Source organism: Agelaius tricolor, unplaced genomic scaffold (genome assembly GCF_023055355.1).
Source record: "Agelaius tricolor isolate 1412-34295 unplaced genomic scaffold, bAgeTri1.0.p SCAF_7, whole genome shotgun sequence".
Lineage (NCBI taxonomy): Eukaryota > Metazoa > Chordata > Aves > Passeriformes > Icteridae > Agelaius > Agelaius tricolor.
In genome coordinates, this window is record NW_027269267.1 from 36,490,099 (window position 1) to 36,509,540 (window position 19,442).

Consider the following 19,442-nt stretch of genomic DNA (forward strand, 5'->3'; position numbering starts at 1 on the left):
GCATCAAAACTGAAGTTTCTTTATTTGATTGGTCTTCTATTTTCAATAACTTAGCAGTTAGTCACATCACACCATTCAGAGTTGAAGGGACAAAATTTTCCCTCCTTCTCACTACCCCAAAAGTAGTTGTATCACTCAAATATTTAGAGTACCTGAGCTAGACTCTGAGAAAAACATGTTCACATTCACATGTTCAGGTAATTGTTCGCACTCTTAGTTCCCTTTGTTGCAGATGCTTCACCTGTGCTGATGATATTTAGGCTAGGTAATAATGATGGGGCTGTGCTCCTCTTTGTTTTCTACCAGGTGAACAAGTGATATAAGGGACAGTGTGCTGTGTTACAGCTGGTTGCTCTAAACCAGTCATTCTTTTTCTGTCTTTTCTTGGAAGAGATCTTTTTGATTTATCGATTATTTTTTTATTTCCAAGTGTTTTCTTCTGTGTTCCTTTCTATGTCTTTTGTCTGTCATGACTCTTCAGTTCAGCCAGGCCAATTTAAGCTATGCTTTTAGTTGTTCACCATATTTGGATGAGGATGCTAGAAGTGTCCTGACTTTAGGGACTGATAATTTCAAATCTCACTGGAAGAGAAAGAAGAAGCTGCAGCATTCTTTTTGTGTGGATTCATCATCTCAACCCAACATTCAGGAAGTCTCAGGCTCTTTGGACTAAGGAGAGCCCAAATATTCTGCATGTCAGGGTTGAGGTTTTGCTTCATTCAGTCCCTTATGCAACAGCGACTATGCAACAGCGATTATGTCTTTTGCATTTTCAGCCATGTTGCAATGGACTGTGTAGGTCTAATTTGAAATATTTTGTGTGGAGGTGCAATGGCTCCTGAGCTCAAGGGTTCTGGGCATGTCAAAGAACACATGGTTAAATGGTTGGGATTGCTTATCTTGCTAGCTGTCCAAAACACAACACTAAAGTTTCTGGGGCTGTCGCTATGAAGAGCAGAACCGTTAACAGAAAGTCACATTTTGCTCAAAACAATCAGTGCCTTACATTTGTCAGTACATGTTTGCTGTCTTCTATTCCATTGCTTCTGCATCCTATCCTGGGTACTATCTAGACAAGCATATAGTTGCCTGTACTTCCCTAGTAACTGATTAGCAAGTGCTGAGCTCCACATCCATTTAATTTTTTTTATAATTTTCTTTTCATCTGCCCGGTTGTTCTTCCTTGTCTTTCAGGCAGCCTTCTTATGAGCATCTCTTATGGCAGGAAATTAATTACCTTTCAGTTCTAAGAGCAGGAGAATCAATTACTTGTCACTACTCTTCAATGTTGAAGAGAAACAAAGAACAGAGGCTTATCTTGGATTTACAAGGGCTGAACACTTTACTTCTCAACCCAAGGTCATTAGAGGAGCTCTGTGCAGTGTTATTTCATTGCAGCACTTAATGAACATGGAGCATGTTCATTGTGATATGAGACTGTCACTATTCAAGTCATGGCAGCATTCAGTAACCACCTTTGTTGGTTGAAGTAGAGTGGATAAAGTTAGTTAGAAAAGGAGAAGCTCACTTGGTTGAGGTTTTCCACTCTCTCCATGAAAGTGGTAGCTCTTTTCTCTGGTTATGAGAAGGAAGTTGCACAAGTCACATCCCACACATATGCTTTTATTGGGGCAAATCTGGAGCAGTTCTTCCACAGAGGTTACTCATTCAAGAGACATTTCAGACTCCTGGATCTCACCTATTTGGTCTGCCTTGTCCTGTGATAGCAGTGGGGCCACTTGCCTGATATTTCTGTGACACCCAACTACCTGCACCCAAGTTAATTCTTAAACTGGGCCCCTCCTTTTATTTCTGCCTTACAAATGAGTCCTTGATTGCATACCTACCAAACTTACATAATAAACATACATGCTAAAACCCTGAGTAACCTCATACAGATTACTCCTGATTGAAGTGAGGGATTGCAGCACATTACCTCCAAAGGTTACCTTTTCAGTGTAAATGATTCCATGGTTTTTTACATTGAATATGTTCCAAAGATCTACATCAAGGAAACTGTGGTGTTCTGCTCACACCTTTTGAGTATGGCTCTTCAGTGAGTGTCTACCACACACAGTTCTGTACTGTGTGTTGAATTAGAGTTTCCTAGCTTGTCTTGGGCATGCTTAGAGACAGTTTACTGGTCTTTTGATTGTCAGTGCAAAGGCAGCTTTGAACAAGTGTGCTCATCAATAATTAGTACCTTGAGTGTATTACTCAATTATATCCTCTGTTACTTCTCCATCTTTCTCAGGTTTTATTCAGAAGATGTCTTTATTCATCTAAGAAACCATTGCAGCATAACTTTTCTAGTCCTGGTTTTCAATTAGGAGTGTAGGTAGGCAGTCAAAATTTGCACAATTAGCTAAATTAACAGAGCCTGATGGTTTCAAAATAGTATAACCCCAGTTAGTTTCCAGGTGCATAGACAGCTTTCTCAAACTTCACAGAATCTCCCTCTGCTACTCTGTTACTCACTGATTGTTCTGTGCATCTCTGATAGATGTAATGTATCATTCAAATTAAAAGTTTCAAGCTGTTACTGATGCACAAAATCTCCAAGTGCTATGCTTTTCATATGCTTTGTGTTGTGATTTGATAAAATATATTTCAGTTATTTATAGCTGGTGCTGATTTTTCAGTTTCTTAAACTTATGAATTTGTTGTTCTGGGTTTGTTTGTGAGCAATCATTATTTTGTGATGATTTTAACATGGCTTGTATAATTTTAGTGCATAAACACTTATTAGTTTTATTAATTATGAAGTAGAAAAACTGCCACTGTTTTAGTAATTTTCTGACTTCATAATATCACCATTATTTATTTTAAAACCAGACCCAGGCCATATCTTTATAAGGTAGACCATAAATTCCCAGTTCTCAAAGAGGATGGCCCAGTGGTTATTCTGTATGCAGAAATGGGCACAAGAGACTTTGTCAAATTCCACAAGATTTTATCTGAGAAGGCACAAAAGGAGGAAATTGTTTATGTTCTCCGGCATTATGTTCAGGTATGCAATTCAAATCAACATTGTTTCAGTAAACATCAACATTGTTTCAGTAAACTGTTAACATTCTGTCTTTGCTTTACTTGCTTATTGACAAAACAAATTTTCTACATTTATTTCTGCATTGCCTAAATTATGTGTAATACACATAATTTTCTAATATTAGAAAATTTTCTAATATTAAAACTCTCTAGGTAAGTAATTCACCAAATACAAACTATGAAGCCAGGAAAGCATGGTAACATTCCCAGTCCTGCCTGCAAGCACTGATTGCATTACTGATCTTGAAATACTTCTTTTTTGGTTTTGTACAGTGTTAGATCTCGGGTGAATCTTGGTGCAGCAGACTGAACATATTAGTAACAAGAATTAGAAAAATGGAAAGTAGAATAGAGAATCGAACTGAGAAATTATTAATTATATTTTTTACATATTCTCCACATAATCTCATGTTCATTGAGATACAGCAGCATGGACTATCATGGCCAACATCATTGACCAGTTTAAAAATATTTGTTTTCCATAGTGTCACTATTTGAAACATTATGTTTCTGAATTCTTAACTTACTCTTTTCCCCAACACAAAACAACAAAAATACCAGTAAATAGAACTGTATTGTCTCCAGTTTTGATTATTGGAAGGCTTTTGTGATTTATATTCAAAGTACAGCTCTTAAATAGTGTGACTAATCTGAAAATAATCTGATGGAGTGAGAGGTTGCTGTGATTTTTGTAGACCAGGAATTTCAGGGAGATGACATACGTAGTTTGCAGATGACTTTGAGTTGTTTGCTCACCGTAATGAAATAGAGAATTTGAGGAAACCAGTCTTGAATTCCAAGTTGTATGAGGTTTAGTTTTTAATGAACTTTGTTCTTTTATGCTTTTATTTCAATGAAATGCCTACTTGCGTATTAAATGTATCATTGCTCTGCCTGGCTTATGCATCATGGTCTCCCCAAATGCATGTTGTCTTTTTGCCTGCACCTTTTCTCTCTTCAGACCTCTCTTCCCTTCCTTTCTCACAACCCCCATTGGTTGTACCAACCTTCTTTGGTACATACTGTGATGGATTCTCCCTCCTTTTTTACATTAAATACCAGAAGAGGGAGCATTGATAACAGAAGAGGTAGGGTCTTTCTGCTGTCTCTTTCTTTTTTTAACCAGTATCACTGAGACTACTTATGGAGTGCTCTCTGCTCCCTCTGCCTTTGCTTGGTGGATGGACAGAGAAGCCTCCCAGCCCTGCTGGGTTTTCACTTGTAGTCTGGAGGATTCTCAGTACAGAAAGTTTCTTAGAAATTGCAAGCTAAAGCTCAAAAGGCTTTCAAGAAATTGCTGCTGTGCATGTGCAAATTGCATTTTGGAAAGGGGATTTGCATACATTTGGGTCAAATTAGGACATGTATTCTGAAATAAGTATGTTTTGTGTAATTACCCTATTGAATGTCAAACTTCCACTCCAAAGTTAGAAGTAGCTGTTGTTTGTTTTTACTAAGTGGCAACTTGTTTTTCTCAGTGAGACTTTAATACATTTTATTAATACTCCTTGCAGAAAGTGATTGTTTTATCAAACTTTTTTCAAGAGTAAGTCTAATGCAAAAATAGAGTGTTTCCTCTTAACATCCTGGAAGTCTGGCAACATTACAAAGAAATGAATATCAGTTGAAAATGTGAATTGTGAGACATCAGTAATTGTGTAGGGTGCGATGAGCTGTGCCTGTTCTAGTCTCTGTTCTAGTATTGTGTAAAGACTACAATTTTGACCAGCTTTTCTGTGATTTGCAGGAGATAAAAGACATTGTCACCTTCTTTTACATGCCTTCTCAGTGGACTGTCAGTATGCCTCACACTTTGAATTGAAAGATGAATTTAAGTAATGACTTAAATGTCATAACATTTTAAAGTTATAAAATATCTAATATTGTTAACCTCCTTTAAGTACATCTTGTAAGTTATGTTTTTTTCTTCTGTTAAAATAATATTGTCAAGCAGAAACCAACTTCCAGGAAAATGTATTTATCTGGATATGGTGTGGAACTTGCAATAAAGAGTACAGAATATAAAGCAGTAGATGACACCCAGGTTAAAGGTATGTGGGTTTTTGAATTGATTTGATATCTTTCTGGAGATACTATTAAAATGCATTAAAATCTTCCGTTTGTAAAATATTTAGTCATTAATATTTTGAAGGCTGTACTTAATTTCTGTCTACAGAAGGAAATCTCAGGTATTAGGAACTAAGAAGTCAAAATACATGAGAACATTTGTCAAGATCTGTGCTTAGGATACAGTTGATTTTCTAAACTCTAATTGCTGTTTTCTGTGGCTCTTCAAAACACAGTCTGGTTTTCTTTCTCTCAGTAATTTTGAGGTTGTTTGTACTTTGTACTTCAGTTACTAGGATTGTTGGCATCACTCATGGTCTAATGGCTACAGTATCTACGCATTAGTGTTTCAGGGCTGAGGAGACTGATTTTTTTTTCTGAATTTCTGTGGAAATACAGTCTTCTGTAGAAAAGATGTAGAATGGAATATAGAATTTGGAGTAGTGCATATTACAATGTATTTCAATAAGACATTTACTATAGAAAGTGCTAACTACAGCATGGGGACACAGAGAAATTACTTTGCAGGGACATTCACAAGATAACAGGAAAGTTAACTCTCTTTTGTAAGACTAAGGTTTAATGACCTTTGAGTCATGTCAAAAAATAGTTCAGTTTTTTTAAAGGGGAAGAAGCTGATCTGCAATTTACCTTGAATGCCAGCTGGAGATTCAAATGCTTTAAGGTCATCAGGCTTTTCAAGTGTAAATTTGGTAGTAGCTGACTGATGAGAGTTACACCTTATCATTTAATCAAACTGAGAAATGGCTGTTTTGTGACGTGAACTGTTAAACCACACCTATTTAATTTTATATAAAAATTGTTACCACTGAATGAATTATATTGAAAATTAATTTTGATGTGGCAAAGTTCTGTAGAGTAATTAATTTGGATGCCAAAATTTGTAAGTATAAATTTAATTAAAACTACATGTTAGAATGACAACTTTGTGATTGTATGTTTCTATTAACTGTTTTATAATTCATGAAAACATAATACTGAAATAACTTTCTTTGCTTATATTGTCTACATGTGTTATGTATTCAGGAGCAAATGAGACAAAAGAAGAGGAAGATGAAGATGAGGAGGAGGAAAGTGATGTCCAAGGATTTCTCTTTGGCAAATTAAAGTGAGTTGATATAAGTTATAATTAAATTTTTACATTTGTTTCTGGAACCTCAACCACTTGGGTTTTTTTAATAGAATAATTGAGATTTATGTTGAAAATTACTTAATTTGGTGGAAATCATGGTTTTTTTTATTTTTTATGTCTTGTGAACATAAAGATGCAACGATTTTTTATTCTGTTATTTTCAATGTATTGCTTTTAGTTTTCTAATTATCTTAGAATGTATACAGTAAACTTTTTAAATTAAAAATATCTGCCTGGGTAACACTAACAAAAACTTAGAACATTTTGATTTCACATTTGTTACATAATTAGAATCAAAATGTTGTTTTCAAAATGCAAGAGTAGCACAAAAAATCCAAACACAAGTGCTGTATCTCCACAAGGTGTTTTTAAGAAGGATAGTAATGGATTTCATAGAGTTAAGGAGTGATACTTCTAGGAAGATGGGCTCATTATAGATACCATCTCATTCTGCAGTTTGTATTCTCTTCCATCAGGAACTCTTATCTCCAAGCTGCAGTCTGTTAAATGAAATTGAATGTTACCCTACTTAGCACTCCTTCCAGACCTCAGCTGGATTCATTTTGTGGTATCAGTCATCCAAAGTGCTTCCCTTTTCCTGTAACAGATCCATGTCATGGATCTTAAATTTTTTTCTTCAGCAAAATTCCTCGAGGATGTGGGTCTTCTCTAGATGTCATTCTCTTATTATTTAAAACAAGAAATAAACTTGTTTGTAAATATTGTCACTAAACCCTGTAAATCTCAGAGTTCAGAGCTGCTAATTCTGTCTAAATTCTTGAGAGCCCATCCTCTCCCTTCCTGCCTTTTTGTTCTCTAACATGTTGAGGTAAAAGTGCACTCAGATCTTGAGGCTTCCCTGTTGTTTCACCTATATGTTTGAGATCCTGCACAGCAGGTAATACCAAATGCTTATGCCATATCTTTATCTGAGCTTTTTTTTCTTCTTGTGTTTTGCTAGGTTTAGCTATACTTAGTCTCTTGATTCTCCACTGTGACTGATTTGTGAAGCTGTCAGATAATTCTATCTTTTTGACATTGTTTCTAGATTCATTGGGTTTTTTTCCTCTTCTCCTTTTCATACAGGAGGTGAAATAGATATTTCAGTAGTCTGTAAATTGTCCCTCTGTTACAGCCATGTCAAAAGTTTTACTTTTCTCAGCTGCGAAATAGTTATGAATGTAAGCAGAAGACATAAAATGTTTAGAAATTTAATGGAGAATTTTTTCAAGCATATCTTATAGCAGGCTCTGAAATATTTGTCCTCAAAACTTTTTTACCTACCTATTATGTTCTCAAAACAAATAGCTAAGCTTTTGTGTACCATGTTCTTTAGCTCTGACAGACGATTTGTGTGCTCAGTAGATTGATTTTGTCAGTGCTGTCAGTTTATAAAACGTGTTCTCAACTTTGTATTGCCTATACTTCTTGTAGTTAATGCCACAAAAAGTGCATTCAGTTACAGTCAATGTATAGTACAGTTGAGTTACTTATACATCATCCCATAGTGAGCTAAATAAACAGTTACTTGTATGGCATGTTAATACTATCCCATCTTTGACTTCATTTATTCCATCTACATTTATGTGGCAGGTTTTGAGACACATCACTACATAATAACTGAACTCCTGGTATTCAGTAAGAATTTCCTTACAGGGAGAGTTGTCAATCATTGGGATAGGCTGGCCAGGAGGGTGGTTGAGTTGCCATGCCTGGGTAGATGGGACACTTCAGGACATAGTTTAGTGGTGGACTTGACAGTGCTGCCCTAATGGTTGGACTTAAGGACCTTGGAGTTCCTTTCTGACCTAAATGATTCTGTAATTCTCTTTAACTGGGGTTTAGCCCTCAGAAATCACCTTTCTCACCCAAAAATCCATATTTTTGTTTCAATAATGAATTACAGTTCATTCTTGGTTGTTATCCTAAGAACACAGTGTTAGCTGTGAGCAGTACTGTGGATAAGAGCAGACATTGATGGATGTAATTGATTCTTTTTTGTAATAAAATGTTTTACTGTAGACGGATGCATCCTGATCTGAAAAACAATCTCATGGAGTTTAAAAAACATCTAATTGAAACTACTAACAACATGGAACCACTGAAGGTTTGGGAGATGCAGGGTATGTATTGAATTTTATTTTTAATTAACACAATACTCTATTTAATGTTTCTTTTGTTATTTTAATGTATTGACATTATGATAAAAGCTTTTTTTAAAAGAAGAGACATAATTTCATAAAAAACCCCTAATACCTTAAGTATTTAAAAGGCATGTTCTGAAACCTTGTATTGCATGCTAGAAATTCAAGGAACATTGAAGTAATTTTACAAGATGGAAAGATATATTACCTGTTTTTCTGCCTTATGTATCATCTCAGGTATTAAAACTTGTTTTAGATACTTTTTTTAGAGGTCCGGCAAAAGATATAATTTTGACATGACTGCTAGGTTAGGATGAAATACATGTTAGGACAGCTTGTTTCCTTTAATTTATACATTTTATCAGTATACTGGAGTTCACATCGGTAGCTTTTTAAAATATAATATCAAGTGGAAGAAAATGCTTTTGAAAGCTTTCCTGTAGAAAAGGAAAACAAATGCATTGATTGCTAAAGCTTATGTGCTGGTGACTTGCAGGACGCTCAGTAGCTTGAGTTAAATATAAATCTCTCATAAAATGTCACAATATTCAAGTTTATGCAAGTAAATTTTCCCTCTTACGGTCTTCAGCTTTAGAGGACAACCTGATCAAAATTAGTTTGCCTATATATTAGTGCAGTGAAGGAGACTGAGCAATCATCTGAGCTTGAGTTTCTTTTGGGACCCTGATCTTACAGAGCTTGCTAGCAATGTCCAGTCTGATATTAGCTGTGTGAGATAATTGTAGTTCATGTGCAATCCTTTATCAGTGAAGTTCAACTGCAGGATTTATCTTTGTCCAAAATTAAAAACTGTTGAAAAATATTGCTTTAAAGTTCTCTTGAGATAACGACTTTGAAAAATAAATTGGAAAAGAAAATAATGGGTTGGACTATTTTTTTTCTTTTTGTGTGTGATTGGATGCCACTTGGCTGATATTAAAGCTGAAGCAGCCATGAAACTTCAATCTCTTTAATGTCTACCTTCAAAAGGCAGTACAACATCTCTGTTTAGTGGTAGTCTTTTCTGTGGTGTTATGGCTACATATATAAAAAAGGAAACTGGTGCTGCTCCCCAAAGAACCAGTTCTTAGTGTTGAGTAGTCAAGTGTTGGGATGCTGTTAATTTATGTCAGGAAGACTTGTATTGGCTTATGGTGCAGGATCTTCAGTCTTCAGCCCCCACATTTTTTGGTGCAGTTTTTTGATACCCTTACTGCTGACATGACAGGGTGCTTTCTCTAGATTGTTCTTAATGACTAATTACAGTGGCTGAATTAATGGCTCAGCTTCTCTCTGATTTCCTTTAATTAGCTTCAAAGTAAAAATCTAGCTAAATTTAAGCAAAACTACTTCAGCTATAGGGCACACTTCTATTTATAAATGAACCTAAACACCATTCAAGAGTTGTCTTTCAAGAGCTTTTATATTTTAGGTAAGTAATTAGTAAGTACTTTTTGCTCAAGGTGCCTTACACAGCACTCAGCTGTGTTAGGGTGCTGCAAGGGGAGGTCTGTAAGTGACAGCCCTGACCAGAGATAAGCAAGGAGGTAAAAAGATGTCAGTTGGCCTCAGTGCTATTTGAATATTTGGATCCTAGCTTTTCAGCATAAAATGGAAATTATTAACAGTTTATGAAGGGTTTTAAGTGTATGACCTAAGTTTACAGCTTCCTCACTATAGCAGCAACTGGGTGTTGTTGCTTCAACAGATCACAACTTATTTGCCTGTTGAAAGGGTCCTGAAACCTACTTTTGATTTCTTTTCTTGTTAAAATTATTACAAAATAGAAGATAACATTCCATCTCTTGCTCACCTATTTTTTCATCCAAGAAGTATTTTATCAGGCTAAACTAGGCATGTCTTATTCACTTTGATTCAGCCTTCCTTTTTTTTTAATTTTTCTTCCCCCATCCTAGATCTTAGTTTTCAAGCCGCTACTCGAATTATGTCTACCCCTGTTTATGACGCCTTAAAGGTAATGAAAGACATTGCTCAGAACTTCCCAATAAGAGCCAGGTATGGTATTAAGCTTTTTTTTTTTTTCCAAATGCTGTCTTTGTTTGTATTTGACTGTAATGACAGTAGTACAGATTTATATCCAAATCCTGCAGTCACATATTCATGTTTGACAGCTTACTAGATGGATTCCAGGCAATTTCATTGAGTAGAAGATAACTCCAGGGAGAGCTCATGATCAGTCTCTTAAATGTTTCCTGTCTGATGCAGGAGATGCCATGAGGACATGCTAATCATTACTTGAGGCACTTAGTTCTCATGGATTTCAGTGGACTGATATTTTCCCAGGTGAAAACTTCTGTTGAATTAGTAGCAGAACTACTCACAGTGGGAAGAGGCAAAATACCATTAATAAATTTCATGGGGATCCACACACATTAGTTCTGAGCACAATGTTACTGTTGAGATGGCTGTTGTATGGCAGTATTCTTACTGGGGAAGATCTGTCTTCCATAACAGATTACTAAATAAAAGTTCAAGAGAAATAATAAATAAATGGACATGTCCTGATTTTAGCTATCTGAATATGAAAAATTATTTTTCTTGTGAACCAGTAGTACTGTAATTGAGACATGCTTTTCTTCATACTTAAGTTCTTCATGTAATCTTATCAGCAATATTTGCTTGAATTACTGAATTAAATGTGATGCTAAATAGGGTTCTTAACGCAGCGTGCTTTCACATTTTGCCACTCTTGTTTAATTATCACAGTATTTCATTGTCACCCCTGATTGTCTGTTGGAGAAAATCTACACCATAATGGAAGAACATCTTCTGTCAAGGAAGCAAAATGCCTTTTAAAATGCCTGAAGCATAATTATTATGAAATAGTATGGTATAAGTTTGCACTTAGATTAGCAATCAGAAAATTCAGCTTTCCAGTAGGAGATAGTGGAAGCATACTTAATGTCAAACTTCAAGTCCAGTTCTGTTCTTTAAAGGACAGGAAAAAAGTCATTTTGAAGTGTGCCAGGTGACATTTAAATCATGGATTTTACAAGTCATTAAATCGTTACATTCCACTCCAACTCCTGTTGTGTATTTGTGGCATTAGAGAGCTCAATTCACCTCCTCTTCAAGTATTTTCTGAATAAAAGTATAATAAGACTTTAAAATTATTAAAAGGGGAATCACTGTTTCTGTTCTGCATGATTTATTCTAACATGGTAATCTAGCATGTTATTTTTAACATGAGAAATTACAAATATTTAAATAATTTAAATTTCGTAGGTCTACAATGACAACTTAAAGGGGCATTGTGTAAAAATAGTGCACAGACTAAATTTCATTAATAGTCTAATCATGATGAATCAAAATACTAATTTGGAAGAAAAGAACCTAGAATAAAGAGGAAATGAAGAGATATTGCTTAGTCATTTTAGATAAATAGCCAATCATTATAATAATAGTGTTTTTAAACTGTGTAACTTTCAGACAATTTCTACATGAAAACAACCTTTTTTTTACACAAAATTTGGTTGAAGAAGGCTGTATGCAAATTTTAGAACAGTAGTTAGGAAAATAAAATACTGCATGTTTCTTAAAAATGGGGTTCCCTTAGACCTTGAAAAAATTAATGTACCATTCTTCTGAAATTTTCTTTCACTTTCTAATTTATCACCTGTGTTTTTGTGTCTCAGTATTTCCGGTTGAAAAGGTTAGGCTGAGGCAGATTTTACAAAATGTCATCAGATGTAGACAGTGTACCAGCTGATATATGTCATGGCAACATTTTGATAATTCATTTTATAAGGTATTTTTCATTTTTGATTTTTTATATACTTGTCATATTATTGCATTCTTAAAGAGCATATAATTAGGTATTATAATGCTCTGTTGCTTGCTATTTATTAATCATTCACAAATGTTAACATATGACCCTGTGAAACCTGTGAAAGGTTTCCTTTTTTCCCCTCAACCTTCGGTACGATATGGCTACATGTCCTTTCAGGTAAGAATAAAGATGCATAAAATTATAGAGACTATTTCAACCTTAAGGTGATTCAAGAACATTCCTACATCATGTGGAAAGATAAACAGTGTCCATTTACTTTCAGCCACTGAAGTGTTTCTCTTTAGTTAGTCTTTCACTTGACAATTACAAAAACATAAATAAAAATCTTATGAAGCTCTGAAAAATTTGAACAAAAGAAGGAACTCAAAATGAACAGATGTCTGTCACAGGTATGCTTGTTACCTCAGGTTGGTAGGGCGTCCTTTTCAAGGGTCAACCATCACAATTTCTCCATAAAATTATGCTAGAATCCTGCAATCTCAACTGCAATCTCAATCCTGCAATCTCCATGCATGAACAAGGAGCTGCTTTCTTACTACTAGAACAGCTATCTAAAGCTTACCTTTTGCTGATGAGTATTTTACTTCCTTGCTAATGTTGGACCACCTTTGTATTTTCCTTTGTCTTTTTATTATTTTCCCATTTATGCTTTATTTTTCTGCCCAGCTACTCACAGTAGGAGCTGTTTGGAAATACACAGGTTGTCCTTTTTATCTGTGCATTTTTTATCAACTGTGCGTGCTTCTGAAAGTTGCAGGCCCTACTATTTTTGTTGAGTTCAGCATGATAAAATTCAGGTTTTTAAAGTATTTTTTGAAATTTTTTACTTCAGAACTCTCTAATACCAAGCTTGGAGATCATACTGTTTGCTTCTACAGTATGTCTCTTTGGTGGTCTGGAAAGCTTTAATAGTTATTTAAAGTAAACTGATTTTATATCTTATTTCTGACATATTGTGAGAAATGTGGAGTAGGCTAGCAAAATCTATTCTAAATCAGTTTCTTTAGGGGGGAGATGAGAATTTATATTATTAAATGCTTTATTTTCCACAAGTTTGAAACTGGCTTAGCAGTGTCATTCTCAGTTTGCGTAGTGAACTTTCAGGTTTAAGATGATTCCAGTTTTTCTTGAAGACCTGTACAAATTTGCTAAAACATGTGCAGTCCTGTTTTGAAAAAAAGTGTTCATATAGGCAACTAGAATGTCACAGTGTTCACAGGGGTTTTCAGGTGAGGGAAGAGACGAGAATGTTGACTCCATGTTCAGAGGGCTTGATTTATTATTTTATGATATACATTGCATTAAAACTATACTAAAAGAATAGAAGGAAAAGTTTCATCTCAGAAGCTAGCTAAGCTAATAGAATAGAAAAGAATGATAACAAAGGCAGCTGCCTCAGACTCTCTATCTGAGTCAGCTCTGCTGTGATTGGCCATTAATTACAAACAAGCAGATGAGACCAATCACAGATGGACCTGTTGCATTCCACAGCAGCAGATAACCACTGTTTACATTTTGTTCCTGAAGCCTCTCAGCTTCTCAGGAAGAAAAAAATCCCAAGAAAAGGATTTTCACAAAAAGGTGTCTGCGACAACTAGAACATTTATTTTGTTATTTGTCAGGACAGTCAGATTTAGGTTAATACTGTTTAGGTTTTTTTAAAACATGGAGAGATTAATTTGCCTCTGAAAGTGTTTTATGATAAGCCTGATAATTATAAACTTCACCAACAATACACTGTGGCAGGGGAAGATAAAATAGTCTTCCAGAACATTCATCAAAGGTAAAAAAGACAAATCAATGTGTTACCTTCAAAAGATAGAATGACTGAAGAAACTAAAACTTTTTCTGTCTGTGAATGCTGAACATTTTTAGGGTCTCTATCTCAAATCTCTTTTTTCTAAGTCTTAGCTAATTTTAAAGTGGTCATCGTTTGCATGTTTTCCTTGCCTTTGTCCAGACAAATCCATGGCTCTCCATGCTGTAAAGTTGAGCACCATGGAGACAGTAATATTAACTTAAAATATGCAAATGTGGTATGTATTCAGGTAATAATTTAGATGACCAAACAACTTACTTTTTTATAATATACATCCAGAAAAACAAGCCATGAGGAAAGACTGAGAGTGGTAAAAAATGCATTGATGATATTACTGCAAAAAAAAAAATTAACCTGAATCTGAAACATGGGTTTACTAGAGTAAAACAGAACTATATTTGTCTTAACAATTCAGTATTTATGATACTGCATTACTCTTCTTTTCAAGACTTAATTACAGCATTCTTCAGTTACAGTGCACTGGATGTTTAATTAAAATACCAATTTCATATAAAAGAATGCTCTTTTAAAAACACAGTGGTTGAGCGATACAAATATTTTATTTTAACAGATCATTGACAAGAGTACCTGTAGACAAGAAAATGCAAAATGAAATAGAAGAAAATCAGAAGGTTTGTTTTTGTTTCTTCAGATGGACATTTGAAATACTATTGAATTGCTGGTTTTGGAGTTTTTTTACTGTAGCAACTTTCATGGTTTTTCTTGAAGAGAAAGAGCTAAGTGTTCTAAAAATCTGTTGTGAGACAGGTAACATTTAAATATATAATTCAAGTATTTCACTTTCTGCTGTTCGTGAAACTTTCTCCATTCTCTCTTTTGGTTTTACAGAATTAGGCAAGGCCAAACAATTTTCATGGAGTGTTGGGTTGAGTCACAGATTGTGTGCTGGGAAAGCAAAATAGGTATCAGTTACTTTTTCTATGGCTTTGGTGTTGAATCTAAGCTGCTGCTTATATTATGGTCAGCAAATGTGAACTTTGAGCTTTCCACACTCTTAAAATCACACATGCAGCTATGCTGCAAGGTGTTTTGAACATCCTCTGTGGCAGATGGTGGTTTTGTTTTCATCCTTGATTCACTGCATCTTTTGTGCCTTGTACTGTGTGAGGAGTCCCTGTTCCTGTGATTTTGACTGATCTGAGATTTATTCTGAGGCGCCACTTAATATTTGTTGAATTTGTTATGTCTGTCTCTGTTCAGTTTGGATTTTTTCTTTCAAGTTGAGTGTTGCAGTTAAATGTTAGGCACCATTCTTGTAGGACTGGTCATGTGAAATGACATCCATGACTGGTCAAATGAAATGATTGGGAGAAGTAACTTAAAATTTGGATCTGAAACACATTTTCAATGGATATGTGTGGTTGGTTAGCTGAATCACTCCTATGATTCCATTAATGTATTAACTACATAAGGAGGATTTTATGCACCTATCACATTAAGTTTTAATTTCATGTGAGGTCACATCCTTCCTGTAGTCTAAAGGCCTTTAGACAGCTAAAAGCTAAAATTTGTTGAATTAAAGTAAAGAAACTTCCTGAACACTGCTGCTTGAGCACAATAAATTGTCATGTGCATTCTTGAACTGCAGTACATCCATCTAGCAGCAGGAGAGATATGATCCCATGCTGTGTGTAACTGGATGATTCCCTCTCAAGATAATGAAAGTTGAATAGGAAATGCAATGGGAGGAAATAAAGTTATTAAAAGTGAAAGACATATGATGATTTAGGTGTAATGAGTTGATACCTAAGCAAGAAATAGACAAAGAACTGCTATAGATAAAAGCAAAAAATAAAATCTCATTAAACTGAACTCACAACTTGTAATGCAATAATTTGGTGAAGTTTAGCAAGAAAATATTACATGAATATTATCAGCCTTAAATTCTGGTGTTGGATGCCTGAATACTCCTTCCATCAACGTTTTTATGACAAAGTCAATGCACTTCTAGACAATCAAATATACAGCATCAAAATTGTATTAAGAACTTTACCTCTGATTTATTGATATCTATAAGTATCTGAAGGGAGGGTGTCAAGGAAAAGGAGCCAGGCTCTTCTCCATGGTGCTGAGCAATAGGACAAGAGGCAACGGGCAGAAACTGCTAAGTGGGGAAGTTCCACCTGAACACGAGGCAGAAGTTCTTTCCTTTGTGAGTGACTGAGCACTGGAACAGACTGCCCAGAGAGGTGGTGGAGTATCACTCACTGGAAATATTCAGGAATGCATATCTGGACACTCTCCTTTAGGATGACATTGTTTTAGGATGCTTTAGGATGACATTGTTTTGAGAGGAAGATGGGACCAGATGACACACTGTGACCCCTTCCAACCTTAACCATTCTGCAATTCAGCTCAGTTCTTTTCCTATTTGCATTTCTACTTACATTTAACTGTGGGAAAGTAACCACACTGCTTTACAGAAATGATAGCATTTTCAATGTTCTCTTATTTTTGCTCTCATTTGTCCAGTTACAGGTTTATATCAGGAGTGATATACTGAGCCTAGGTTGCTTGCTGTAGGCATGCTTTTCTTAAAGTACAGTTTTTGTTCACACTTACTTTGCTTAGCAAGTGAGAGCTAAATTGGGAAAAAATTATGTCTTGTGTGTTTGTTGTGTTTTCTATTTCTCTGTTGGGAATTAAGGTAGATCTGGAAATCTGACTGCTCCTTCTGTCATGAGTTAGAATACACTACTGCTGTTGCTCTTGTCACTTAACTTGTTACAGACTAAATGGTGTTGTGCCTCAGAGCTCTCTGTAGGAAAACAATAATACATGCTTTACTCCCTAAATACCACCTTCCTCTTGTATTTGTTTGTTGTGGATCTTTTCTTCTTTGCCAAGCAAAGATTCTATCCCTCTCTCATCTGTCTTCTTTCCATAGTCCCTTTGTTAGAGAAGATTTTAAGTTTCTAGTCTGTTTTTCCTAATTCCCTGAAACAATTCAACTACAGGTTTTTCAGAATTGAGAGATATTAAGTAATTGAGAAAGCTGGTTTCAAGTGGAGGGACACATGTAAGGTTTCCCTTTGCTGAATGGTTATATAGAAATAGTTTAAGAACTTAAAAGCTGTATTTCTGTATGTGTGTATTTTCACTTTCTGTTGGCAAACACTGAGAATGTCCTTTTCTCTGCCTTGTAAAGGTAGGTTGTTTTCATTTGTATCTGTACATCAGAAGTGTATTAAATAGCACTCATAAAATATGTGGTCATTATTTTTTCCAACACTCAGATAAAAAAAGAAATTGTGTGGAAGAGATTTGATGTGTCTGTTTCACACAATTGCTTAAGGGTGTTTATATATGTTAGTGTAGACATATACCTAAGTAAGTAAGTAGTTACTTTTTACTTTTTAGCATTTCCATGAAACACTTGGAATTCAACCTGGAGAAGCACGTTTGTTTCTAAATGGCCTTAATATTGACCTGGATTTTCAAGATCCCTTTAGGTAAGATGTACATTTTGTTTGAAGGTCACAGACTTACTGATAACACTGGGGAGTTGTGCTCATGGTCCTATTCTCACCTGTTGCATTTTGGGGCAAGGAAGCGTTCCAGTAGGAGGAATACTGATTTAGTGGTTTTGCTTTTAAGTATGGACATTATATAAGTAGTTGAGAATAGCCTTTTCTCTTGGAATGTTTTCTAATTTGCTTATAATTTTACAACTCACCATGTCACATTAGTTTGGAAATAGAAGGAATCTAACCTGTACTTGTAAAAAGGTGTGGAAAGCACTTTATAAAAAAGTAAGTAATGCTTTCATATCCCTGTTACTTAACAATCAGGAAAATACAGACCTGGAGGCAGTCACAAAGTTTTGCCAGCTGTGTTCTGCTGGAGTATTTCAGGGGTTTTTTAATTCTCAAATTTGAACTTTCAGGTTGCAGCAGATGTTCCAGAGTCCCATTGGGTCTTCTGGGAGCTTTTAGGGTGTGGCTCTGTTTCCTCTGTGCTGAGTTCTTCCATGATACAGGCTTAGAGTTCTTCTGTCTCCATCACTTGTTGCTTGCTTCTCTACTCACTTGCAAAGCTGCTTCTTAGGGTACCCCAGCTTGGATGGATTTCTGCCTCAGGCAGGAGAGGGCAGCAAGAAAGCTTTCACTCTGCTGTCCTGCCACTTCTTACTAAGGATGGATAAAATTGCTTGGTATAAAATAGATCTAAATGAATAAAAGAATTGTATAATCTGTTGTAATTATGTTTTGAAATAAGTTAGAGGCATAGTGTTATTAACTGATGTTGGTTTAAACATTAGGCTGTGGGAGAATATAAAGAAAAAACATTCCTTAGACTATTAACATGAAGATGTTTTTTAGTTTTAAAAATAATTTTTATGTCATGACAAGAGATCTTTGTAGACATGATGTACTTTATCTTCCTGAAAAAGCATTTTAGAGACTCTTAAACTGGAAGGAAAAGTGATGCATGGCCTTCACGAACTTGGAATCAAAGGGGAGACCCTGAGTAAATTTATGAGGTTGCATGTACATCCTGCAGATAATAATTATGCACTAGATATTCGTCACTCTTCAATAATAGTAAGTAACTACAGTTATTTATTTAGAGATTACATCTTTGATAATTCTCTGTATGAAACAGTTTTTCTTTTTTTTACTGCAGTTGAAATACTCTTCATAAGGCCATAGATCAATTAGCAGTTTAAAATGTTTTCAAGGGTAATATCCCTTCAATATTTTTATGAGTAATTTTCTCTAGTTTTTACCTTATTAAAATATTAAGATATAGGGTGTTTAAAGGAAAAGAAAAATATATTTAGAGTAGTTGCATGCTCCAAACTATACAATTTGTCTTTTATATCAATTAATGTAGCTACATAATACTACATAATATCTCATTATGCAAGACTTCTGAGTGAATTTTGGGCCACTTAATATATTTCTTTCTAGCTGTCCAATGACTGTGATTTTTATCCTTCTTGAAAATTTGCACAGATTTCATTACAGAGGTTATGCACCAGGAGAAAATGCACAAACCAAAACCACTACAGCACTAAAATATTCCTTTCTTGCATCTGAAAGAGCCGCATTTCACTCTTCTGTTTGCCCCAGCTTGCACAGACGGGACTAGAAGACCAGATCAGCCACATGTTAATTGGCTATTTTGATCTATCTCAAGTTCTGTTGCTGCAGTCTGAAGATAAATACTGTACATGGATTCCAAGATGGTTGTGCTGTGTTACACACATCTGTGTGATACATTGTTATGATGCTTGCATTGCAAAAGTAATTTCCCCGCTGGAAAAAAAATGGGTTTATTCACATCCTTGTACACAGTACTAATGGTCCTTTCTCCTTTTCCATCCAGTATTAGTTTTATTGTGTACTGCAGATAAAAACAGTTTGATTAAAAAGA

General features: G+C 35.1%; 1 protein-coding gene across 2 annotated transcripts in view; it reads left to right on the forward strand.

Moving 5' to 3' along the window:
• UGGT2 (UDP-glucose glycoprotein glucosyltransferase 2) overlaps window positions 1-19,442 on the forward strand; it is a 75,103-nt gene that overhangs the window by 11,952 nt on the left and 43,709 nt on the right. For both annotated transcript variants that reach the window (XM_071430964.1, XM_071430965.1), the window contains exons 5-12: window positions 2,836-3,010; window positions 5,003-5,099; window positions 6,163-6,244; window positions 8,291-8,391; window positions 10,329-10,428; window positions 14,614-14,674; window positions 17,424-17,515; window positions 18,457-18,607. In XM_071430964.1, coding sequence (XP_071287065.1) covers window positions 2,836-3,010; window positions 5,003-5,099; window positions 6,163-6,244; window positions 8,291-8,391; window positions 10,329-10,428; window positions 14,614-14,674; window positions 17,424-17,515; window positions 18,457-18,607 — 859 coding nt within the window. The remainder of the gene's footprint in view (window positions 1-2,835; window positions 3,011-5,002; window positions 5,100-6,162; window positions 6,245-8,290; window positions 8,392-10,328; window positions 10,429-14,613; window positions 14,675-17,423; window positions 17,516-18,456; window positions 18,608-19,442) is intronic.